Below are 26,028 nucleotides of genomic sequence, written 5' to 3'. Positions count from 1 at the left end.
GAGGAAAGAGGGATAGAATCTTGTCTTGTACCACTGCCACTAAGATCCTCCCCTTCCACTCTCGAACTACCCCCTGCTTGGCCCACTACCTGCCCCAGCATTCCCTACAGCTGACCTAGGGCCCAGTCCTATCTAGCTTTTCAGCACCGGTGCTGCTGTAATGCAGCCCCAAGGTAAGGGAACAAATGTTTCCTTACCTTGAGGAGGCCTCTATGACTGTTCCTCCACCACAGGATGCAATATATGCCTCATTGGCATGGCTGCACTGGCACTGGAAAATTTGATAGGATTGGGCCCCTAACTGCTTCTGCGAAGCATCTAGGAGCCACTGTCAACAAGGAGCCTCTAGCCATTTGCACGGTCTGCCCTAAAGCACATGATGGCAGCATTCCTTTTGAGCCAGCATCCGAGGCCTTACAGTGGTGGATTATAAGATCCACCACTGTAAGGTCCCCATAGGATTGGGCTATTAATGTTGCAAGCCTACATGATATGATTACAACGTGTGCCAATAGTGTTTTTTTGATATCCTGCAATTCCCAAGAATCAGAACAATGAATGCAAAGCTGCAGATTCTGGTACAGTTCCCAGCTGAGAAGACTTTCAGAATAATTGCATGAATGAACAGGAAGATGCCAAATATTTCAAAGTCTTTTAAGCAGCTATAACAACACCCTTAGTACAAAATAATAATTAACATTTGGCCTGCTTCCTAGAGACTCTGTCTGAACCCAGACGTTTTTTCAAGTGATTACCACATGAGAACATCAATGTTACTGCAAAGGTGCTTGTATAATTCCATGGCCCCTAGTCTAAGATACTTGGCATTGTTTTAACAGCCTTAGGGCCCAATCCTATTCAACTTTCCAGTGCTGATACAGCCACAGTGCAGCCCCAAAGTAGGGGAACATAAGAACATAAGAACATAAGAACAGCCCCACTGGATCAGGCCATAGGCCCATCTAGTCCAGCTTCCTGTATCTCACAGCGGCCCACCAAATGCCCCAGGGAGCACACCAGATAACAAGAGACCTCATCCTGGTGCTCTCCCCTACATCTGGCAATGTGAGTACAAATGTTCCCTTACCTTGAAGAGGCTTCTGTACCTGCCCGTCCACCACGCAATGCAGTGTATACCCTGTTGTCCCAGCTGTGTCAGTGCTGGAAAGTTGGATGGGATTGGCCCTCAGGCCTTAGCTGTGCAAGTAAACCCCTGTACTCACATGTTTGACACCTGTTTACCTTGAATTTATTCTGTCTCTCCAGTGAATTGTTTATTAAAAAACTGAGGTTTCATATTATGTTTCTGTGTACCTTTTCACCATTCTTTAATAAGCTCAATTCTAAGACTACATGAAAAGAGATGGTGGAACCTTTAAATGTTACAATAATAGTGTGGGAGCTGCTTTTCTATATATTCACCCTGAGCACAGTTTAAAAGGCCACCACCATATGAGTCAGACAGAGCCACATTAGATCAGGAATGGTAATGGGGTCATTCAGATCCATGTGATTGGCCTTATCCATGTTGTGGTTCCCCAAGAGTGCCACTACACCCTGATGTGGTATTACGCCTGTGAAGATGGTGAGGGATTATAATTGGGGAATTAAACATCATTTTAGAGTAATATGAATGGATAAACTATAGAGGATATTAGGAAAGTGGAATTAACTGTGTGAGTACTTTGATTTTAATATTGAGAAATTGTATCTTTTGATAGGATAGTGTTACATTTTTGCCTATGCTATTATAATGGCTTCATGGCTAAATTTGGTTTCTGAAATGGAGAAATATTAGAGAAGGGTTAAGTTGTGAAGTGCAGAGAGGACAGAGCAGAAGGGGGAAATACAGTCGTGTGCCACTTAATGATAGGGATTGGGACCGTGATATCCGTCGTCAAGTGGTGCTTGACGCAATCTGAATATTCTGCAGAGAAGGGGATGCTCAGCTCCTCTCACCTCTAGAGTGTTGTCTGAGCCTTGCAGAGGCAGTGCACAACTGAGCGCTGCCTTTGTGAGGCTCAGACTAAGGGAAATCACGTCTCTCACATGACTTCTGGTTTCATGGAAGAAGCCAGAAATCATGTGAGAGATGCGATTGCCCTCATTCTGAGCCTTGCAGAGGCAGCACTTGGATGTGCGCTACCTCTGGAAGGTTCAGACAACCCTCCAGAGTTGGTCTCAAGCTACCGTCACATTTGGAGGGTGTGGGTGTGCGCACCCGATGACCACATGTGGTGGTCGCGTATGCAGTCCCGGTGTTAGCCGGAACATCGATAAGGGTTGCACACCTGTAGTTAAGCTGTTCTGGCCTTGGGAAGGAGATAACAGCTGAGTACTAATTATGTTTCCAGGAGCATCCAGTCTGGAGAGAGCCAGCTCCATGTGGAACGTGTCAGAGATATGATGGGGTGCTGGGCAGTGGGGAACATGAGTCATTAAAATTGGCATAAACACGGGTTGGTCAGGTCTAAAGGGGAATGGCTATAAAAATTCGCTAGTTATAAGTCAGCCAGGCTGTTGCGTCAGGCGTCAGTATCTTTTACTCCCTAATGGATTTCTATGTTGTTGACTGGGTACAGGAAGGCTGCTCACGGGATTTAATTGATAAAGCTAGCAGAACTGCTAAGCACTCATATTTGTGAGTGGTTAGTGAGGAAAACAGACATCCCTGCTGGGGTGGGTGGAGCCAGGTGGTCAGCTGCTCACTGCCCAGGATGGGCCCCATCACCTCCATTACAATGGCAATGGGCCAGCCCCGCCCCCTCCAGGTCACGCCTGCCCACCAATCACTTCCAGGCCACCCGGATCTCGCACAAGCTCCAGTGTGGTCTTGGGCAGCCCAAAGAATGGGGCCTTGGTCAGTGTGCCATGGAAGAACTGACTGGCTGGCAGCTGTAGGAGCACAGGCCTGCTGGCACACTGAACCACTGAGAGAGGTGAGGGGCGTATGCTCATGCAGCTGCCAGCTGTCTCTTTCAGGTTTGTTCGGTTGCAAAGTCAACTGTTGTGCCGGGCCATGCAGTGCCACTCAAGGTCTGCACATGGCTGTCCAGGGAGGGGGTGTGGGGCCTCCCTGGATGGCTGTGTGCAGACCCTGAATGGCACTGCACGACCTGGCCCAGTGGTGGTAGCCAAACAAACATGGAAGAGCCAGCCAGCAGTTGAAGGAGAGAGCACTCATCAGTCCGCAGGCACTGTAGTGGGCCTCCTCCTTCCTCCTTCCCACTGCATGTCTTCTTCCCACTAGCACAACCTTAAACCCCCCCCCCCCGTGATGGAATAGTAGTGGTGGTGGTGCTGCTACAATATCTAAAGCGCATGTGACCAGAAGGCCCTTGACTGTGATATGTGAGGATTCTCACTCCAGAGCGGAAATACATTCTGCAGCTGCTCAGAGATCCTTTATTCTGTTCTTCCTTTAAATGTTCTGGAGCTGAGCCCTACCATGGAATGTAGTCACCATGGCTGAGCCCTGGTAAGCCGTGCCACAAGTTAAGCTCTAAATCCTGCAATTTAGAAAGTTGACAACTAATTTCACATTATTTATTTATTTAAAAGATGATTTTTTTTTTTTTTGAAATCCTGCCTTTCCTTTGCTGTGTATACGCAGTTTAAAATAAATAACATCCATAAAAAGACTGTGACTACTTAACCAGAGCAAAGTATCTTTATGTACTTTCTGTTGAATTTTACAGGGTCCAGATGGTGAGCCCGGCCTGCCAGGATTTCCTGTAAGCACTGTGCTCTAACATGTCAATGACCCTATGAATGTTTTAGCATTTGCTGTTTTAACATTTGCTGTGTTGCAAAATTTATAAAATGCTTTACTGATTTGTAGAGACCATATAGTGATTGTGTTTACCATCCGTACTTTACATGGGAAACACCATTGTAAATACTTCCATGGCAAATTGTCTCCCTCTCTGCATAAGATTTTAAGTCTTCCTCATGGGGTGCGGATGGAGGGTGCCTCTCAAATTCAGCCACGAAACAAAAAACCTTCTGGAGTTCACCCCCATTCTAAGTGGAGGACTAACCATTAGTACCATTTTTGGCAGCATATCTGTTTCAGGAGTAATATGTATACCAGCCAAATGAAATCTTATGTAGAGACATATGATTGCTATTAAATCATGTCTTCTCCTTGCATCTCCCTGGTAATGTGTAATTGGGGAGAAAAAAGTGGTGTTACTACAGCAGCATTTTCCTCTCCCTTGCAAGTGTCAGTCAGTGAAGTGGAGCAAAGAAATGTAATGAGATCCATCCTAGGATTTTCAGCTACATGTTACTGGAGAGATGCAGGTCTCCTGATCGCCCAGTTACAAGCAGGGAGATCAGCGTTTGTATGGCCTGACCGGAACACGCAATCTGTGAGGGGATTGGTGGAGGGCTGTTGCTGGGGGGAGTAGAGGTAATTTAAGGACACAGCAACAGCCCCCCTTCCTTCTTTGCTCGTGGGCACTGAGTGGACCTGACCCCATCCAGCCACCTTAGGACCAGTTCAACTTCCGAGGAGGCCTCCTGCACTGGATCCCACATGCAGCGTGTTTGATCTGTAAAGTGGGGATGGGGGTTTGGACAGGCTCTGCCCAAGGAAAGGATCAGGTGCAGTCCAGGCACACTTTCCTGGGAGTAAGCCCCGTGGAGCGCAGGGGGACTTGCTTTTGAGCAGACATGCTTGGAGTGTGCGCTCAGTCCCTGGCCTGGTAGGCGGAGGGGGCAGGCTGCCGCCTTCCAGCTTGGAGCCAGGTCTCCCTGCTGGCCTTGCCGGGGTCTCCAGCGCACGTGGCGCTCTGCAGCTCCTGCTGCTGCTTCCCGGGAGGGTGCCCACAAGGGTTGCTGGAGAGGGGTGCCGTGATCACACGGCTGCTCCAGAGCTCCTGCCTGCCCAGGTGGCAGGTTGCAGTGCGCTCCATGTGGGAGCAGGCTCTGCATGGCGTGGAGCCGTCCCAAAGGCGCAGGTGCCTGGCCACGCGCTGCGCGACCTGCAGGACTATTGCAGCTCCTTGCGCGCGGCTGGCAGGCAAGCCCGGGTCTCCAGGAGGTGCCCCATTGAGCGGGCATCGTGCACATGGGGAGCCGTGCGACACCTGCCATGGGAAGTGGGCGCCAGCTCAACACCTCGGCAGTCACCCACTTCCATGGGAGTAAGCCCCAGGGACTGTAATGGGGCTTACATCTGAGGAGCCAGGCAGAAGTTTAAGCACTGGGGCTGCAACCCCAGCCACACTTTCATGGGAGTAAGCCCCTTGGGCTGTAATGGGGCTTGCTTATGAGTAGGCATGCAGAGGCTTGGACCATAGGGCTGCAGTCCTCGCCCCACTTTCCAGGGAGTAAGCGCTTTGGACTATAATGGGCCGTGCTTCGGAGCTGGAATGCAGAACTTTGGACTTCGGCCACAATCCTAGCCACACTTTCCTGGGAGTAAGCCCCATGGACTATAAGGGCCTTGCTTCCGAATGGGCATGCAGAGGCTTGGATCATAGGGCTGCAGTTCTCACCCCACTTTCCAAGGAGTAAGCCCCTTGGGCTATAAGGGGGCTTGCTTCTGAACAGGCACACAGAGGCTTGGTCATAGGGCTGCAGTCCTCGCCAACTTTCCAGGGAGTAAGCCCCTTGGGCGATAATGGGGGCTTGCTTCTGATGGGGCATGCAGAGGCTTAGAACATAGGGCTCGCCCCACTTACCAGGGGTAAGCCCCGTGGGGGCTATAATGGGGCTTGCTTCTGAGTCTGCATGCTGAGGCTTGGAACATAGGGCTCAGATCCTTGCTCCAGCTTCCAAGGAATAAGTCCCACCGAGTATAAGCGGTCTTGTTTCCGGGTAGACATAGCTGGACTTAAGGCTACAATCCTGTCTACACTTTCCTGGGAGTGTGTTCCATCAATTTTAATGGGACTTACTGATGAGTATACAGGCATAAGATGAGCTCCAGTGAGTGCAAGCCAGCACAGATCCAGTAGCTCCTAAACGGGCACATGGGGATGCAAGAACTGGGGCTTCCCATGTTGCAGCGGCCTGTAGGAGGGCACTACCCCCAGCCCAATTCAGCCCCCTCCCTGAACCTTACTGAGCAGTCACTGCTCAGTAAACGGAGCACCTTACTGGCTTGCACGGGTGGCTGGTAGAGAAACTCACAGTATCTTACAGGGATATTGCCCCCCTTGGTTGGGGAGGGGAGGGAGTTGCAAGTATGGGCAGTTTGGCTAAAGGGATTTTGATTTACGCCTCAGCCGTAATTTGAGTGTGCCCTCTGGGTCCAGCCAGTCGGAATATGGGGACATGACACCATGCTGGTCAGGGCTATGGTGTATTGTTCTCAGCAGGGCTATGCTTGTGAGCAGCATTTCTAAATTTAGGGCTTCCGCTACCTAATAAAACCCCACTGGGGGTGAAGGATCCCACAGTGGGGCTCGAGGCATGGCTGGTTATGCTGTCCAAAGGGGTTTGGGGGAGCTGGAAAGGTAGCAGTCACCTGACAGCTAGTGGCAAGGCTTAGTAGTCCTAGGTGCTGGGGGATGTGCCATGGGTGCAGATCCCATGCACTTTTGAAGGCAGCTCGGCCGGCAACTTCACTAGGGGCCATTGCTTACCAGCACATGCCTGCTGGCTCTGCAGCATAAAGCAAGCAGTCTCCGCACACCTTAGGGTGGAGTTGGCCTCGGTCTGGACCCTGAGGGTGAGCACGGGATAGCTGCAGAGGATGCACTGCCTCCGCCAGCAGCCAGAAAGGGGAGTGGCCCCAGTTAGATCCCCCCCTGTTTACTTCATTGGTTGAAGCCTTTGACCCGACCATCTGTCACCATTAAATCAATGCAGCAGTGTAGTTGCTAGTTTCTTGGCCTGGGACAAAGGTATTTTGTTAGTTTTGTAAGTTCCAAGTTGCAACCAGCATTGGGACTCTGCAAGCGTCTGGGGAGAGCTTCACTTCTATAGGCATTTTGAAATGAACATGCAGACACTTTTGCCCAGCATGTCTCTTGGATAAATAAGGACAGAACTGAGGTTCTTCCCCGCCCCCCTTTTAGGAAGAGCATCCTGGCAGATGGCTCAGGGGCACACCTAGACTCTGAGCGCAGTCCTCTGAGACCTTGGCTCAACATGGACCAGTATGTCACCTGAGCATGGGTGGCATAACCTTTCACATCCAGCTGCCAGAGGAAGACATGCAGGTTCAGCAGATTTGGCAGGTCAGCTTCCTTCCCAAAGGAAGGTCCTCGCCCTCCCCCTTTTGTCTCTCATGCCTTCACTACTGGTGCTAGAGAAAAAGGCCTTTCAGTTAGGCCCAGGAGCGGATGGCGGGATTACGCTAGGCACTTGCAAAATATGGAAGATACTGGCGGATTTTAGTAGAGCCGCCTTTATAGTTGCTGATGGGCACAAGCCAGCTACCCCCAGCATCATGTGTGAGGATTAACATGAAATTTGCTTATGTTGCCGTTTGCCTTGTGAGGCTTCACTGGGCAGCCTAGTATCTGGGTATCTTTAAGTGGGCACATTCCCCCCCCCCCCAATGAGCTGCATGATGATTGCAGGTTGAATCTTAACACAATGTACTGGCACCTGCAGATGGATGAGACTGACCAGAAGGGGTATGCACGATGGTGCAGTGGTGGCTCACCTAACTGTTGCATCTGCCCAGTCCAACCACCCGTAATGATCTCCTCCCAGGCACCTGAACTCCTCCTTGTTAATACTTCATCAGTTTCAGAGGATATTTAGAGGCACATGGGGAGCTCCTGGCCATCTCGGATTGCTTACAGCATGCACTCCATCTATGTGGGAGCTGCTTTGAAAGCTGCCTGGCCAGGCTTCAGCACCCAAGGAATTGAGCAGAGTGGATGGGGACGCGCTGGCGCATTTAATACTCTGTTTTCCCTGGGCATCAGCAGAGCATTCAGCAACTCACTTGGTGGGCATGCTGCCCCTGCTGCTTGAGAGAGGAGATATGTGCGCCACCCCCTACGCCTTTAAGGGAAGAGTGGCGTTCCATTACCAACCTGCTTAACAGGCATGCTACCCCTTCTCCTTAGGGGAGGATGGCGATCTGTTACTAGCCTGCCTAATGGGTGTGCCTACCCAACTCCTGTGGGAGCAGTGGTGTTCTGTCAACAACACGCTTAGCAGGAGTACTGCCCCTACTCCTTTCAGAGAAGGGGGGTGTTCCGGTGCAGACCACTTAGTGGGTATAATGCCCCTAGGCCTTTGGAAGAGCGGAGGAGGTTTCTGTTAACAACCCGCATAGCCGCTTCTCCTTAGAGAGGGGTGATGTTTCGTTACCAGCCCACTTAATGGGTGCACTGGCCCAGCTCCTGAGGGAGGGGCAGTTTGGTTACAAACCCACTTATGGATTTGTGGCCCCTTCTTCAAGAGGGGGGCATTCTATTAGCAACCATTTAATGGGTGCTCTGCCCCTCATCCTAGGAAAGGGGTGATGTCCAGTTACCAGCCCGCTTGACAGGATTGTGGCCCTTCTCCTTGAGAGGGAGGATTTTTCTGTTAACAGCCCGCTTAACGGGTGCTCGGCCCCCACTGCTTTAAGGGCGATGTTATTACCAACCCACTTAATGGGTGTGCTACCCCTGCCCAGTGGGAGAGGGGTGACATTCTGTGAGCACCTTGCCAACAGGTATGCTGCCCCGGTTCCTTGAGAGAGAGGTGAGGTTGCCAACCCGCTTAATGGGTGAGCGGCCCCTCCTCCATTGGGCGAGGGGTGACGTTAACAACCCGCTGACAGGTATGCTGCCCCTGTTCCTTGAGAGAGGGGTGAGGTTACCAACCCACTTAATGGATGAGCGGCCCCTCCTCCAGTGGGGGAGGAGTGAGGTTATGTCAGCAATGTTGCTACCAACCTGCTTAACAGGCAGTGTTACCAACCGCTTTAATGGGCGTGCTGTCCCTGCTCCAGTGGGAGAGGTGTGATGTGCTGTCAACAACCTGCTAACAGGTACGCAGCCCTTATTCCATTGTAGAGAGGGGTAATGCAGACAACTCACAACAGGTGAGCGGTCCCTGCTCTGGTGAGGGAGGGGCAATGTTTTCCAACCTGCTTGACAGGCGGGTTGCCGCTGTGCCCAGTTGAGGCGCTGCAGGAGTACGTAGCACATTCAGCGGCGCAAGCAGGAACCCTGTTCCAGCCTGCAGATGGCTCCCCACTGACTTTATTCCAGTCTTGGGTGGTCTTTTCACATGTCCTCATAGCCCTGGAGTTGCAGCCAAAGGAGTATAGCCTTCATTCCCTGTGTATCGAAGCAGCTTCTGCAGCTGCGGCGTTGTGCCTGTCCGGGGGTAACATTCAGCAGATAGGACGTTGGTGTTCTGCAGCTTATAGGCACTACTTTCGGATCTTTTAGAGGCAGGCTCCTTCATTGGCACCCCCCCTTTATGGGGAGGTGCTTCAAAGGGCAGGGGTTGTGGCAATAACTTCTTTCTCCTTCTGCAGGATGGAGTGGGAAGCCGGTTCGTGAATTGTCTGCGGCCATTCCATAGTAGTTTGGGCCCGCAAGTGGGCAGCCGCGAGGCAATTTGGAACACAGGTCAGGTTTGGCCCTACCATGCAAGTTGGCTGGCTGGCCAAGTGGGGGATGCGGTGGGGCCAGCTGCTGCCCGCAATGGTGGAGTAATTGAAGGAGAACTTGTTGCCTGACGTATTGGTGATCCATCTGCATGGGATGTCCGGGCTGCCGCTCAGGCCCAGAGCAGGCAAGGAGCTCGCCACCCTTCAGGGCTGGCTGCCTAGCATCACGGTAGTCTGGTTGGACTTCCTACAGCGGCAGGTGTGGTGTGGTGCCAGCCACTGTGCTAAGGTGGAGAGGATGAGGAGGAAAGTTGCCAAAGAGATTGGCCAGTTTGTGGCATGGACCGGTGGATGGGTCATTGTGCATCCAGCCAATGCCTGCTCTCTACAGAGGAGATGGGGGCACTTGTCTGAGCAGGGGGCAGACATCTTTCTGAGAGTCCTGCAGGATGGCCTTAAGGCACTTCTCCCTGTTTGGGAGCAGGGGGGTCAAGCACTAGACTGACCTCTCCTTGTGGCAGGTGGTGCGGTAGAGGCGTGCTTGGGACTTTGGAGTGCACCTTCAGACAGCATACGCAGGGCAGAACCCAATAGCAGTCCTCAGGGACTCAGCGGTCCGCCTGCCTTCTCCTTATGGGACAGACCTGGATGAGCTGCGTCGCCCAAGAACGGGGCACAGCTTGGAGTCGGGTGCACATCCAGCCTGGGGGACAGATTTGGTTCTGGGGCCGCCCAGTGGTCCCGCCTCTGCACCACAAAGGGGTTTTCGCTGCTCCTGCAACTGCAGGTCTCAGCCTCCTTTCTGTATTAATGCTAATAAAATGCTAATAAAGTGGCCCTTTCTCCCATGTGTGTTGTCTTGAGTGTTCACTGGACGGTGCCCAGACAAAGCAGTAATAGCACTTCAGGCCTACACTGAAGAATAGGAGAGAGGATGTCTATATATGGTTCACTGGGGAGTCTTAAAGTAAGAGGTGCTATGCTTAATGAGAGTGTCTAAACTTCTATGCACTCATCCTTGCTTAAGATTATATTTTATACTGTGTTACAAGGTGTCCTATCCCAATTTTCCCTATCCTGCCAACTACTCCAATTTGTCCCGCTCAAATATTCCAACTCCCTTCTGCTTTTGGCTAATTAACACCCTCCTTTTCCAAGAACAACAGCTGTGGTGTGCTAAGAAATGAACAGAACTCCTTATCAGTTGAGCAGTTAACAAGAATTTATTACAAACAAACACATACACTCCCTACAAGTGCTCTTGTCCAGAGGCTTTCCCTCCCCAAAACTCCACTTAACTCAGTGGGTAAAGGTCCAAAGCCTCCAGTCCAAGTCCAATCCAATCTCCAAAGCACAGTCCAGTTTTCTGCAGCAGAGTCCCTCCTCTCCAGCAGTGTCCTGTCCAGCAGAGTGTCTCCTCTAGCAGGGGCCTGGCAGTCTCCTTCTCCCATATGTCTGTCCTGTAGATCTGGGGCCAGGTTCCCTCTGGGTCAGGGTAGCCTTTGGTCTGGTAGCTTTGCTCCTTCTGAAGCTGCCTTTTATCCTTCATCCCCTTGTTAAGTCCAAATGCATCTCAGCTGTGAGCTACCTCCTTAACTCATTCAAAGTCCCATCAAAGTCAAATGAAGCTCAGGTGTCCATCCAGGTCTCCATTGGCCTTGATTGATTACAGCTGTGGAGCCAGCCCTGCCCTTCCCAGAGCTGTCAAACAGCTGTCAAAACAGGGAATCGCTGTCAACCCCACATCATCCACCTGATGATCTTCTGTTGAAGCATCCACCTGATAACCTTACACAAGGTTATGTTGATATTTTGTGTATTGTATGCTGTTTTGAGTGTTCTTAAGAAAAGAGCAAAGCAGCAGGAAATGGTTAAAAATAAAAATTAAGTCCCTTCCCTCCCACCCTGCAGATTTGTTTACGTTCACACTTTTACCAATTGATTGCACTTGCCTCTCTTGTTGACGTCTTGATTATGAAGTTTCTGTGTAAGAGATGCACAAAATGAGATACATAGCCTTGCATAAATGTTGTTCAATTGGAGATACTTATGATGATGATGTTAATTCAGTGAGGCATTTCATCAAGAAAATATAGCATAGCTATGGAGTATGCAACTAGCCTTAATGGTGGCAAGATCCAACCTGAGTCCTGCTGATTTTTTTGCAAAGTGGGGGAACAACTTAAAATAAAGAATGGATGGATGGGGAGGGAGAGCTGGAACCCCCTCCCACCCAAAACTGGTTTTTAAGCTGTGGTGAGGACTTCTAGCCTTGGAGCCCTGCTATGAGAAAAATGCCCCTCCAAGTCAGGGAAGCCCTGCACCCCACCCAGCGCATCACCTCGTGATGAATTAGTCAATACCACCACCACAAGTACAGAGGGTTCTGGGGTTGGTCTAACCAGGTGGGCCCTCCAGGAGGCATGTGCCTTTGATTAGTGCCTAATCGCTGATACCACTCCTAGTTGGGGGGAGGGAAGTGTGGGCCCAAGGAGAGAGTCAATTCCTCCCTCCCTTCTACCCATACTTCACTTTAAATTGCCCTTCTTGCATGCCACTGCTATATAGGGATTTAGCAGCAGATGCAGTTGTGCACATAGGCCTGTTCTTGTACCCTATAAGTCAGTCCAAAATATTGGTAATATTGAAAACCAGGCTAATCTCAGTATTCCTCCTATTTTTTAAAGTGCACTGTATTTCTTCCAGGGACCCAGAGGACCAAAAGGAGACCTTGGATTACCTGGTTTACCAGGACAAAAAGGAATGCGGGTAAGAAGGAAGCAGGCAGTGTGCCAACAATAAACCTGTGCTGGGAATCATTTTAGTAGAAGTAAGAACTTGCAACCATTTGGATGCAAGCATGGGTGGGAGAACCCTTCCACCACTAAATGGGCATGGACCTCTGCTCAGTGGGGCTCAGGTGGCATGCCCATCACCCTTTGCCCAGGGATGGGAGGTTTCCGTATGAATGAATAAAGCAGTTGATGTACTGGCCAAATAGTATGGGCCATTTCTTTTTATTTTTTTGCCTTTTTTTCTTTTAATCTCTAACCAATTATTCTGTGGCTTCTGTAGGGTGAAAAGGGTGAGCCTGGTGCTATCTTTGCTTCAACAGACTCAATAACAGAATTGATAAGAAGACCAGGCGATAAGGTAGCTCTATTGGATCATTTTTGCATTCCATTGCTAGCTCTATCACACTGTTCTTAAGGATCATATTACTCCTTTTTCTCACAGGGTGAACCTGGAGCCATGGGACCACCAGGGCCATTGGTGAGCTTAATAACTTGTTTTAATTCAGTTAGCATTCTCTGTTTCTAGACCCGATGCATAAGTATAAACACCATTCGGTATTGTCTCTTTAGGGAGAGCTTGGAGACAGTGTCACTCCTCCAGCTGATGAAAGAGGGAAGGTGTATATGGGATGCATGAGGAAACCACAATTCGCAGTGTTGAATTGGGAGAAAGAAGCAGAAAGTGTGGAGCATTTTTAGTTCAAATTAGCTGGAACTTGGTGCGCAGTATTGGAGAATCTGTACAAATTGTTCTTTGGGGCTTCGTTTGCCTGCAGTGAGATAGTGAACTTGCTTCCATTATGCTCTGCTTGTCCTTTTGCAAGTAAAGTAATTATACTATAAGTCACCAGTGTGCTCTCAGCCACAATAAACTGGGTGCTTTCACACAAGAACTATTTAGTTCTGCTGAGCTATTGCTTTTCTGCAGTGGAATTAAAACAGAGACTTCACACAGCATGGGCAGCCCAATCCTATTGGACTGCCCCACTGGCAGAACAAACGTTCCGCCAGCTCTGATTGCCTTATGGCAGTCATAGAAAGCACTCCGGAGGCATGTGCTGTCAGAGCAGCAATTCCCTTTCCAAATGTGAATCCAGGAGGACCCGATGAGGCAGGTAAGTTGGTGGGGGAGGCAGGATAGGGTGTGGGAGGTCAGAACAAGGGGGAAATGGGGGTGGAGGAGGGCGGAAGGTGATGGGGTGGGAGATGCATGGATCGGGTCCAGGAAGGGGATGGGTTTGGTGGCGGTGGCACTGCCAAATCTTAACCCCCTTCCTGGGCCCAACCCACTGTCACAGGTCAATGCAGACCTGCATCAGTTAATTTGGTGGTTCAAGTCCAGGCATACCCTCTCAGACTGCAAAGGCTTACCCTTGGGTAAAGAACAAACGTTCCCTTACCCAGAGGAGACCTTCGCAACTACCCCCAGGATGCATTGCAGTAGCCTTTTTGGCATTGCTGCATAGGGGGGGGGGATAGGATTGGGCTCTTGATATAATGATTTGTTATCCAACAATGCTTTTTTCCATGACCAAGAACCTTCTGTGTTTACTCAGGGGTAATTCCATTCCGCAAAGGTCATTTCCAGTGCTAATTGAAATCCCCTACTTTCAGGTTCAGCTGACTTTATTGCTTCTCTGTTAAGCACGGATTGGGCATTAGGACTAAATAGTCCCTTGAAGAGCCTCTCTAAATTGCCTAACTATCTGGGTTTTTCCCATGGGGCAGAGACATTGATTAATCATTTCATCTCAGTGTTCTTTTATCTTTTTTTAATGGCAGTATAATACAGCCATTAAATGTGAAAGATAACATCAGGCTCATTTTGAACAATCAAACATATTTATTTAAATGTGGGTGCTGTTTTATTTTGGGATAGCAAGTTTCAAGACCATGTTGGCCGATCCATATTTTCCTCTTTCTTGGGTATTCTGAGTAATTTCTTTTTTCTTTTCTTTTCATGTCTGTTGGTAAATCTACTTTTCTAGTAAATTCCAGTGTAATAGCCCCTTCTTCCATCATCTGAAATACCAGTAGTTTTTGTAAAATAAAACTAATATTCTTTTTTTTAGCTTTGTTTATGCATAAATGAGACAGGTTTGAAAAGAAATTATCACTTTTCAACTGATCAGTAGTGGTGGGGTACATTATTATTTTATCACAAAGTTGGGCATGTGATGTACTCATGAACAAAGACCTTGGTTGAAATCCTCACAACCATGAAGTTCACTGGGTGAGAATATAAAATTGCACTTGCCTCTATGAACCTCACACTAGGGCTGCAATTCTATCCATACTTACCTATGAATAAGCCCCATTGATTATAATGGGAATGACTGAGTAGACATACATAGGGTTGGACTGTAACATCCCAATCCTGAAGCTGGGGGCTCCGCTGGGTGCAGTAGCACCAAAATGGCTACCACTGCATCCAGCGGTACCGCCGAGGCCACAGGAGGTCTCCTTGGGGAAAGCCCCAAGCTCTGCAGTAGGGGCTTCTCAAGTCTGCACTGGCTATTTTACCGGTGCAGACTTAAGAAACTCAGTTTCAGGCCTTCTGGCCCAACACAAGGTTCAAAATCTGGCGGAGCAGAGCTCCACCAGTCCCACCCCCTCCCACCCCACCCTATCCCCACCCCCTCCCGCTCCCTCCACACAACGCTTCTAAAAGACATGGACCTTAGGCCAGTGCCCAACATGGTCAAGCTCTGGTACTACCCCTGATTCTCAAGTGCAATACTCTATATACTGCCTCCTTTGTTAAATCCGATATGATGCATTAAATCAGTAGGTTCCCAAACTCGTGGGTCACACCCACCAACCAGGGAAGCACTTGTCACTACTCCTTTAAGGGGCGGGGAGGGAAGGCAGCAACAGGATACCCAGCGGGGGGGGGGGGGGTTAAACTTTCCTGATGGAGTGCCAGAGTGTGGGGAGCCCTGCAGACCTCCCCAAACCTCTATAGCAGTTTAAAAAAGCAATTGAAAACCACTTCCAGTTTTCAAAAATCAAGTGGTTTACAATCTTTTTTTTTTTTTTTTTACTGTTACAGAGGCTTGAGGAGCCTTGCAAAGGTATCTGCAGGGCTCCCTGCAATCTCCCACCCCAAGGCTGGCACTCCCTCAGTTCAGTTTGAAAACCTCCCCCCCTCCCGCAGCAGTGCAATCCTGGGGATTGCGTTGCTACCATGGCCCCTCCCCCACACCCATTTACAGTGCTCCCAACTCCTTTGTTGGGAAGTACTGCATTAAATGAAGATTTGGTTTCTCAAAGCACAAAATTCCTGGCTTTAAAAAAAACAAAAAACCTCTCCCACACACACAATTCAAACCTCATGCAAAGCAATGAGGTTTGCAATGAGGGTACAGCACTATGAGCTCTTCAACAATATTGAGAACCTGTTGTCTAAAAAAACATTTTCAGGCAGCTTGTTGAGCTCTTTATTTTCATGATTGTTCAATAAACAGATCTAGTACTGGAGAACAAAATGGGCTACTTGGATTAATTCTGAATGTAAGAATAGGGTGAAAACGTTTTAGAGGTTTTCAGGGCACAAACCCACAAACAGGCCCTTTTTATATGTGGGTTCAAAGCTTTGGAGGGCCCCATCTGACCTCCCGGACGCAACTGGAAGCACCTTCAGATTTATGAAAATGTTATTGATAACTAAAACTTGTCTGATAAATGGTCAGAAATGAAAGTGCAAATTCAGGCAAAAGTACACTGCACATCTATACCTCTCTCCAGTTCTTCCACTGCTTATCCCACAACGTTTTGTCTTTAGGGACCCATTGGACCTCCAGGACATAAAGGTGAACTTGGTTTCCCTGGCCGGCCTGTATGTATACCTTTTCTGTTTGCTTTTAATTTTTTTTCCAAGCATAACTATATAGACACTGAAGTGATTCTTTTTTTTTCTTCCCCTCCAGGGACGCCCTGGCCTGAATGGACTAAAAGGCATAAAAGGGGAACGGGGTGTAACACTATATGTAAGTTCTATAAAAATGCGGAATCCCTATTAATTGTATGAGAAGATGCAACTATAGATAGGACAGACAAAAGAGCATCTTCAATTGTTGTATTCCTGAAAGCAAAATTTCAAGGGTAAGGAGGAGAAAGTAGCACATAGTAGAACATAGAAAGAACATAGTAGAACATAGAAAGTTCTGATGTTTCCTGGTCTTGAAATACTGGAGGTCAAATATTACTGTGTAGAAACATACAGCCCAATCCACACTTTCCTGGGAGTGTCCAAAGTTTCCATTGTCTTTAATGGGACTCACTTCTGAGTAGACATGCATAGGATTGGGCTGATAACACAGGCCAACACACATTTTGCTTCCTTAAACGTTACACCAATTCCTCGGTATATTTGGGGTGCCGATTCCAAAAATTACATCCTGCACCATGGCTTCCTCATGAGGAAGCTGCTTGAACCATTCACTAATGAGGCTATACTATATCTCCAAAACTAGATGTGATAGGGCAAAACGGATGCCATTTTTGGAATTGGCACCCCAAATTCATATCAAACCACCATAAAGTTTGGGAAAAACTTTTCTGACTCTCAATTTTGTAGGCCTGTGTAATCAGTGTATAGAAAGTTAGAAAAATGCAATCAGTGTATTGACTTCTCACAAGTGAGAAGCCAGTTATTCTGCAGCAGAGCTGGTGGTGAGAAGCTCTGGAAGCTTCATATCCTGTCAGCTGGAAGTTGTCCAGAGTCCTTCCCTCCCAGGCAAGCATTAAGACTGCAGTCCTATCCACATTAATTTGGGAATAACATCCATTGATTATAATGGGACTTATATCTGAGTAGACATGCCTAGGATTGGGCTCTTATCTTGGAGACAGAAAATCTATTCTCTTGGGGGAAAAAAAAATTCAAGTTTTGGGAGTTGGGAGCACCCTTGGAGTCAGATGTGATGAAGCAGACCCATGCCCCAATTCTGCATGAGCCAGCTGAGCATGTGTGCTGCAGTTTAAGAATAATCTCTAATGCCTACCTCATTTCCTTCCTAGGGCCCCCCTGGTTTGCGTGGACCACCTGGGCCTCCAGGCCCCCCAGGCCGTGTGGTTTATGTTAAAGGAGTAAGTCCATTCATATTTGTCTTCCTGTTTGACTATTTCTAGGATATTTTATTATGAAGCGTAGGTCTATCAATGGCTATTAGCCATGACAGTGAAATTTTGGGCCTGATTCTAGGCTGGGCCAGCACCGGTGGCTGCTGTACTGCCCAGGCAACCAGTGTTGCAAAAGTGCCATAAGGCACTTCTACACTGATGGTAAGCCCAGTGGGCCATCGCTGAGGCCAGCACCAGTTGATGACGCTAGAGCAGCTCTGACAGTAAGTCGTCCCACTGGGAGTTTGGGGCTGGGAGAGGCGGAGAGGGGGCAGAACTGGGCAGAGGGAGGGAGGGCTGGAGGGAGGATTTGGCCCAGGAGGGCTTCCCTGAGCCTCCCAAAGCCTTATAAGGCATTAAAAATGTCACTTCTGGTTTCTCCGTGGAATTGGAAGTCGCTTTTTTTACCTTCAGAGCTCAGTCTGACCTCGGCAGAGGCTGAAGTTATAAATTATTTGTACGTACATACATGCACCTCTCATTTTACTTGGGGGGTTACATTCTTGAAAATCAATGCGTATTTCAAAAACATATAAATTAAAAATAAAAAAGAACACGCATACAAAGTCAGCCAAATATGCAGGTGTCCTGGGAAGTTTTACCATATTATTCTGAAAATTAGCATGTGTACCTTCTGTTTCTTCTGCTTCTTCTGTTTTAGCATTCTGTACCTTCTGTTTCTAAGCATGCTATTTCAAAAATGTGTAAATCAAACCCATGTAAAATGAGAGGTGCCAGTATATGTAACTCAAGTCACCTTGAGTTTCAGGAAAGACCTGTGAAAGAAAATTGCCTGCTTATCCTTTTTTAAATTTTACAATCGACTTCAGAGTGCACAACTGATAGCAAAGAAGTGACAGGGTGGGGAAGGCGGTTAACCTTTTCCTTGTTTTTGGTTTTCCTGCTCCACAATGCATCCTTGGTGGCCTCTGTCATACCTAAGGGGGGCAAATGCCCCAAGGTGCCATGTCTGCAGGAACTACATCTCCTTTCTCGCCCCCTGCTTCCTTCCTTGGCCCCCATACAGAGGCCTTCAAAATATTATGCCCTCTTTTTAAAAACCTCTCCACCCCTTTTCTGTCCTCAGACGTACACCACCAAAATGGCTGTCCTATATCCAAGGAATAAAAAATACTTCCTGCAGGCTATCCAATGGCCTTCCCATAGCATGCAGTGCATCCTCTGCATAGCTGCATGCTATAACTTGGTAGAAGATAGAATTGGGGCCTAAGTGACTGTTTTGTCTATGTCAGGGGTGGGCAAACATTTTGACAGGAGGGCCACATCATCTCTCTGACACTGTTGGGGGCCGGGAAAAAGAATTAATTTACATTTCAAATTTGAATAAATTTACATAAATGAATACATCAGAGATGGAACTTATATGAATGAGTGAATTTTACTGAGCTTATTTATAATACACATGAGAACTATAATACAGGTATATAGAACCACATGAGAACTAAAGTGTTTGCCACACACCTTATGCACAGTGAAAACACACAGACCAAGCCAGAAACACATGGAGACATAAGTTGTTCAGAGGCAATGGGGGGGGTAAAATAATACCCAGGGAAAAGCAGAAAACACATGCTAACTCAGCCCACAGCTCACATCTGGTGGTTGTGACCGGCAGTCGTGGGCCAGCACAGGCTTCAACAGACTCCAACAGGCCAGAGACTTATTGGAGACTGGGAGCTCCCTGAGGGCCGGATTGGGTCCCCAAGAGCTGCAAATGGTCCCTAGGCCGGGGTTTGCCCACCCCTGGTCTATGTGGTTAAACATTTGGGGGGGGGGCATTTTGGAGGTGGGAGACTGTAGACTGGGAATTTTCCCCTCCCTGAGCTGCTTGCCACTTTTCTTCAAGTGAAACTGAACAGAGTCATCTGGCTCTGGTTACTTGCATTTCAATGTAATGTGTAGTTCAACCCTGAGGCTGCAATCCTATACTCATTTATCTAGGTGTAAGCCCTATTGACTATAATGGGGCTTACTACTAGATAGACATGGATAGGATTGGGCTCTAAGGGCACAGTCCTATCGTGTGCTGGAACAGGCAAGCCAAGAGGCTTGCGATGTATCCAGCGCAGGATAGGAGCCATAAGTGGCTCATCCAGAAACATCTCCCCTTACCTCTGGGTAAGGATTGCTGGCCCCCATGGGTCTCCTCAAACTTATGCCACCTCTTAAGGTGGCACAAGTAAAGGAGAGCAGAGCAGCTTGGAGCCACTCCGTTCTCACCAGGAACAGTGGTTGGGATCCAGCATAACTGCTGGATCCTAGCCCCGCCTCCTGCTCTGCGCCCACCCCTGGGGCTGCCCACCACCCGCCTTCCCCCTCTTGCCCAAGAATACCTCCCTCCCGCCTCCTCCCCGCCCCCCTGCCTACCTCAGAGGCTTGCATCGGCCCATGAGGAAGCTGGCACAGAGGCTTGTGTCAGCCTCTGCAGGCAGGCACTTCTCTGAGCGCCGGCCCAGCTTCCTCCCAAGCATGTTTGCAACCCTTCCTTCCTTACAGCATGTTTGCAACCCTCCTGGGCCGGGACTTGCACTGACCCAAGTCAAGGGTTGGATTGCACCCTAACTTGCTTATCTTCACATAGGCTCTTTCAGCCACAGGAACAACCATATAAGACAGTGTTGAGTACTCAGACTGAAAAATCTTTGCAACAGGATTAGAAAATTTGTGTTTTGAAGAATGATCTGATCAGGCATTTGTTATTGATTTATTACTTTTGAAGCACTTGTTATTTACTGTATTTTCCTCCAAATTTTGAACAGACAGTTTTCCCCATTCCTCCCAGGCCACAGTGCAAAACACCAGTAAGTCATGAATCTATGTTTAAAATAGTCTTTTGATAAATATATGCATATGTGCATGGTCATGAAGACTAATAGCACAAATATGTACCTGTTCTATTTAGTTTTGTCTTTTGTTTCAGATTGTTGCTTTACTACTCACATTAATAAACACATGAAATGTATGTTTTTAAGCCAACACCAAACCCTTAAGTCAGTGGTACTCAAACTTTTCCAGCCCATGGCTCCCTTGACCCCCGTGGCTGTTGGCCATGACTCCCCAACATGTTCCTGGGGGCTGGAAGTGACATCATTAAAATGGCAGTGGTTCTCGAACTTTTCCAGCCCGCAGCTCCCCTGATCTTTGTGGCCATTGGCCACAGCTCCCCATTACATCACCTCAGTTACCCCCAAAATGGGGATGAAGGTGTTATAATTAAACACTAGAAACCAAAAAAACAGCTGCCAGCACTCTAAGGCTGCAATCCTAATCACACTTACCTGAGAGTAAGCCCCATTGAACAAAGTAGGACTTACTTCTGAGTAGACCTGGTTAGGATTGTGTCCTGAGTTTGTTAGCAGCACACCTGGAGGGGTTTGGAAAGGGAGGGGGGAAGTGATGAATTTGCTAGTGGAGGGGAAGACTTTGTTTTGTGTACATCTGCTAATTGCAAACTGAGACCCAGAGACTGTGGCTGCAATCCTAACCTTTCTTTCCTGAGAGTAAGTACCATTGAACACAATAGGATTTACTTCTGAGTAGACCTAGCTAGGATTGTGCTTTTTGTCTTATAATAGCAGCTAACATGGGAAGTAACCCCCCCTCAAAAGGAGGTAGGAGGGAAAAGGGGGGTGGCTGAAAAGGAATGCTGTTCTTTTTTTTTAATCCATTTTTGGAGACAAAACCATCAAGAGTGGCTTTTTTTCTTTTTTGAAGGGGGCGTAAAAACAGAAAGGTGAGGATCCTGGGTTAACCTGACAGACTCCAAACCTATGTAGGTCTACTCAGAAGTAAGTCCTGTTTGAGTCAATGGGGCTTACTCCCAGGAAAGTGCAACTAGGATTGCAGCCACACAGAGCAAGATTACAACTTACCCCCCCCCCAGTACATGCTCACATACATACACCCCAACATACAGGTGTCACCCCTATTCCCCCCAGGCAAGATGGAGAGATGCAGGCTGGGCATTTGGACACCCCCCCCCCCAAGAGCAGGCTGGGCTACCTCCTTCCCAACCAGAGGAAAGTGCCTCACTGCTCTCTCTGGGTCAGGCTTCCCTCCCAGTTTGAAGCCTGCCAGGAGTGTGACCTGTGCTGATGAGATGCAGCACCACCTCCACTGCCCAACCAGCATTCTCTCCCACCTCCCCCCCACCATGTTTCCCATGCCCTCCCCAACCCACACTGCCCTGCCCACCTCGTTCTCAGCCTCAGAAAAGCGGCAAGTCAGGAGGCAGCATGTGCAGCTGAGCTCCTTCCTTCTCAAGCAGAGGAAAGTGCTGCACTGCCTGTACTTACTCTTGCCTCCCAGTTTGAAGCCTGCCAGGAGTGCACCCTGTGCTGATGAGATGCAGCACCTCCGCACTCTTCTCTCCTCCAGCCTTGACCAATCCCAGGATGCCCAGGGTGAGGGGCACACTGGTAAATGTAGTCCTTGGGGCGAGGTTGCACATGGAGACAGCCCCATGATGAGATGCGGCACCTCTGCCTGCCCAACCAGCCTTCTCTCCCACCTCCCCCCACCATGTTTCACATTGCCCCACCCACCTCGTTCTCAGCCTTGGAAAAGCAGCAAGTCAGGAGGCTGCAGCTGAGCTGAGCAGAGCTCAGCAGCAGAGCAACTGCCAGCCACCTCTCCCCCCCCATGCCTGGTGACGCTCCTGGAGGCTAGCCATGCCTCACTAGGGAGGCAGGACGCACAGATTGAATACCTCAGCGGTATGGGCCAAGTGGTCCTATTACATGAGCACTGGTTATGATTGGAGTGGAAAGGATTAAATACCTCAGCCCTGCCTATATAATCAAACTAATAATCAAATTAGCAGCCCCACACAATTATGCTGAAATTAAAAAAAAAAATTATCCTGATCACAGCTCTTTCACATCACATCTAGTTTGGCCCTGGGATAAAGTCCTCATGTCAGTCTCAAAGCACACCTCTCTTAAATTGCCATCTGTGTATTTAGAAGGTAGACATCTACCCTTTTTTATATAGTTAACAATAGAAATGCAAACAGTCTGTTATTTTAGAAACCAAATCCTGCTATCTGTTACAATGTGATGATAATCCAGAGTAACCCTAGTGGTTTAGCAGATTATTCTAACAGCACAAAATAGAATAGCACATAAGATTTTTGTAAAGCCCTAAGAATACATACTGCATGTTGAAGAACTTGTGACACTCACTGAACAGGTCTTGACTGGCTTCTGCATAGATAGCAGTGTTTCAGTGAGCTGACTAATATTACATAGTGTAATACTGTTATTAACTGTGTGGTATATGATTGCACATTGAGATCCTATTAGTAGCACCATCAAAATCATGACATCAAAGTCATCCTGCAAGAAGGCACCATTCACAAGCAAATTTATGTTCATTCTGGATTTATTTTCTCTCTATCTGTATAGGTAGGCTCTGCTCATCCTGGAAACCAAGAAGTAACTGATGGTATGTTTTTCAATAACTGAGGCCCCAGCTGAAAGTCGAATAACAATAGTTATTGACCATTTTTTGCCAGGGAATGCAGTACAAAGGGAAAGAGTCAATACCCCCTCCCCATACATTGTAGTCTTTGTCCTGTTTGGGCACCTTGTAACAGCTATTTTAAATCATTAAAAAAATCACAAATGCAAACAACATGTTTTCTGTCACATCTCTTTCAACTGTCAGTGATACAAGCAAGAAATGGGTGGAGAGAGATATCTGAAAAATACTTGGGGGGGGGGAATACAGCAAGACTGATGAACTGCTGCTACCTAGGTAGAAATTTATTTTGCTTCCCTCTGCCCCATGTGTTATGTATGATGACAGCAATTATGTTGCTGCCTTGAGGGCCACCTGTACTGCTTCTTGGTTGGGCCATCATTGGAGTGGACCCACCTGTTGAACTTAAGACTATCTCTAGAGCAATCTTGGAGCTTAAAGTGTGGATATGGTAGAACGCTGTGGAAGTCTGCTTTTGTTGAATGCACGGCTGATGCTACCTGTCATGTAACATTCCCCTTGAACTGAGAAAGCTTTTTCTTATTGAACTCTGTTCTTGAAACAGGTTCCTGGAGTATTCAAGGTCCATTGAGCTTAAAAGGTGAAAAAGGAGACAGAGGTTTCCCAGGCCCACCAGGTAGGCTACATAACAGGTTGATTCTTACTGTAGATGTTATGTTTTAGGATATTCCGTAAGATCTGAGTTGTCTCTGCAAACTAGGATAACTACATTTGATTCCTCTACAAGTAATATGAATACATTTTAAACCCCAGAATTTTAAACTCTAAGGATTATCTCATTGAACCCTTAGGCATGCCACTGCCTGTCAGCCCCCTATGGGCAATATAGGAATAATATTTAAATCATTTATGACCTAATCCAATGCAGGCCTACCTCCAGCAGAGCATGTGTTCTGCTGCTGGTGACTGCCTTACGGCAGTTGTAAAACACGCTCTGACAGCAGACAAACTTGCAGACTGCTGGAGTGCTGGCAGGAAGACAGGAGCTGTCTCCCACATGCCATAGGATCACCAGCCATCTGCTAAGGCAGGTAGGATTGTGAAGGAGATGGGACAGGGTGGGGGAGGGAAAAACAAGGTAGCAATGAAGGGCAGGGGGAGGGTGGAATGGGGTGGTGAAGAGGCAGAGGAAGGACAGATCAGGTCCAGGAAGGTTTGGTGGCAGCAGCAGTCACTGAATCCTAGGCCCCTTCCTGGACTTGATCCTGCGGTGCAAGTCCACATGGACCTGTGCTAGTGAAATCACAAGTGCAGATCTGAGTAGACCCTTCTGTGCTGTAAATGTTACTCAGAGGAGTCCTCTGCAAGTTCTCCTCCACAAGATAGAGCAGTAGCCATTTTGGCATGCTGCATCAGCGATAGGGAAAGAATAGGCTTGGGCTGTTATAAAACTACTAATACCAACCTATAGTGCAGGGTCATTTAAGAACTGCCTACCATAATGTATGATTTGAGGTGCTTGGAATCCACAGCAGTGTTGTATGAAGTCTATAGCTTACTGAAATTAGAAATCTAGATTGTTAATCCTTGTGTTAATCCTTATGATTTAGGGAAATGGTTTGGTTTGGGCAAAAACATGTTGCCCGGTATTCTGGATCACTTCCTGAATAGATGAACTACCACCTTCCTCCACTGCATTGGCTTTATTCTTGTTGTAACACATGTTCTGTACATCTTTGATGGGCTGAATAGATTTCTGATGATTCTGTTTGGTATTGTGAGGAACACCTGTCACTCTGCAAGCAAGCACTGAATGCCTGGAAGAGGAAACTGAGAGGAAACTGCAGCACGCAGCAGCTGCCTAAGAGTCAGGGTCCTGTCAGGAATGGTTTCCATAGAGACAACTTTTTCCTTGTTTGGCTATAGTTGCTAATAGTCCTTCACAGCATCATTGTGAAAGAAAGAATCTTTAAACCATATCTTGCAGAGCAGGGAAGTGTGCTAATTTGAAGGGAATAATTCTCAAATCAGAGAGCCAGGGTGGTGTAGTGGTTCGAGAGTTGGACTTAGACCTGGAAGACCCAGATTCAAATCCCCGCTCAGCCATGTAGCTTCCTGGGTGACCTTGGGTGAGGCACTTTCTCTCACCCTAACCTACCTCACAGGGTTGTTGTGAGGACAGAAGGAGTTAAGAAACCATGTACACTACCCTGAGCTCCTTGGAAGAAGGGTGATATAAACACGCAAAAATACATACCGCAGACACTCAAGCATAAGTCGATCTTACTGATAAGTCGAGGGCAGGTTTTGAGCAAAAAATCATGGAATTTTCTATGACCCTCAGATAAGTTGGGGGTTAAACTTATTTAACTAATTTTGTCTGATTTTATTGGAGACCAGATCCTGAAAAATAAACTACCAGTAATTGGTCTTCACAACCTTTTTGTAAACGCTGTCAGAGTAAGTGGACTGTAAACTTTGTTTCCAATGGAAATAAGGATTACATAGTGGTGTTTTAAAAACCAGGCCTCTGCCAGTCATTTGCAAAATGGAATGAGGGTGAAGTAGGGTTGAATGTGATCCTGTCAAAGAGAACAAGGCTTGCTTGATTTAAATGGAAGTGTTAAGCCCTGGCTTACGTTTTTCTCAGGAGGGAAGAGTTAAAGGGTTAACTTTGGCTGCAGCTTGCAGAGACTAATGCCTGGTTGCCCTGGTGACTATTAGTTCTCTAATTATTTCTGCACTGTCTTCTTGCTCTCCTCTGGGTTTCTCCTGGCTGCCTGATCAGCCCTGACCCCTGAGTGACCTGCAGATAAGGCAAGGATATGATTTACACTTTATTGGCAGAAACATCTCGACTTATAGGCGAGTATCTATGGTGCATTCATGAGGTTGTAGAATTTGACATGAAATTTAAGGGTTTAGTCTTTATAAAGAAATTTTTTTACCCCAAATCCCTCTGACTTATTTGGGATTAGAGTGAATGTGAGTGGTGCCAGAGGTCAGTCAGGTTGGGCATGGGCTGAGGATCCATGCCCTTTTGCGTGACCTGCGTGTCCCTCTGTTCAGATGGCAGAAGTAATGCCCAGCGTGCCATCAGGGAGTTGGCAGGAAACACCATGGAGG

The 26,028-nt window shown here is 47.9% G+C and overlaps 1 protein-coding gene across 2 annotated transcripts in view; it reads left to right on the top strand.

Moving 5' to 3' along the window:
* COL15A1 (collagen type XV alpha 1 chain) overlaps positions 1–26,028 on the top strand; it is a 221,073-nt gene that overhangs the window by 170,921 nt on the left and 24,124 nt on the right. For both annotated transcript variants that reach the window (XM_066628923.1, XM_066628922.1), the window contains exons 25-34: positions 3,699–3,734; positions 12,227–12,289; positions 12,596–12,673; positions 12,758–12,793; positions 16,100–16,153; positions 16,245–16,304; positions 17,338–17,406; positions 20,220–20,261; positions 22,866–22,905; positions 23,507–23,578. In XM_066628923.1, coding sequence (XP_066485020.1) covers positions 3,699–3,734; positions 12,227–12,289; positions 12,596–12,673; positions 12,758–12,793; positions 16,100–16,153; positions 16,245–16,304; positions 17,338–17,406; positions 20,220–20,261; positions 22,866–22,905; positions 23,507–23,578 — 550 coding nt within the window. The remainder of the gene's footprint in view (positions 1–3,698; positions 3,735–12,226; positions 12,290–12,595; positions 12,674–12,757; positions 12,794–16,099; positions 16,154–16,244; positions 16,305–17,337; positions 17,407–20,219; positions 20,262–22,865; positions 22,906–23,506; positions 23,579–26,028) is intronic.

This window comes from Tiliqua scincoides, chromosome 5, assembly GCF_035046505.1.
Source record: "Tiliqua scincoides isolate rTilSci1 chromosome 5, rTilSci1.hap2, whole genome shotgun sequence".
Taxonomy (NCBI): Eukaryota; Metazoa; Chordata; class Lepidosauria; order Squamata; family Scincidae; genus Tiliqua; species Tiliqua scincoides.
The sequence above is the reverse complement of the archived record's forward strand: the minus strand, read 5'-3'. Positions and strand labels throughout refer to the sequence as shown.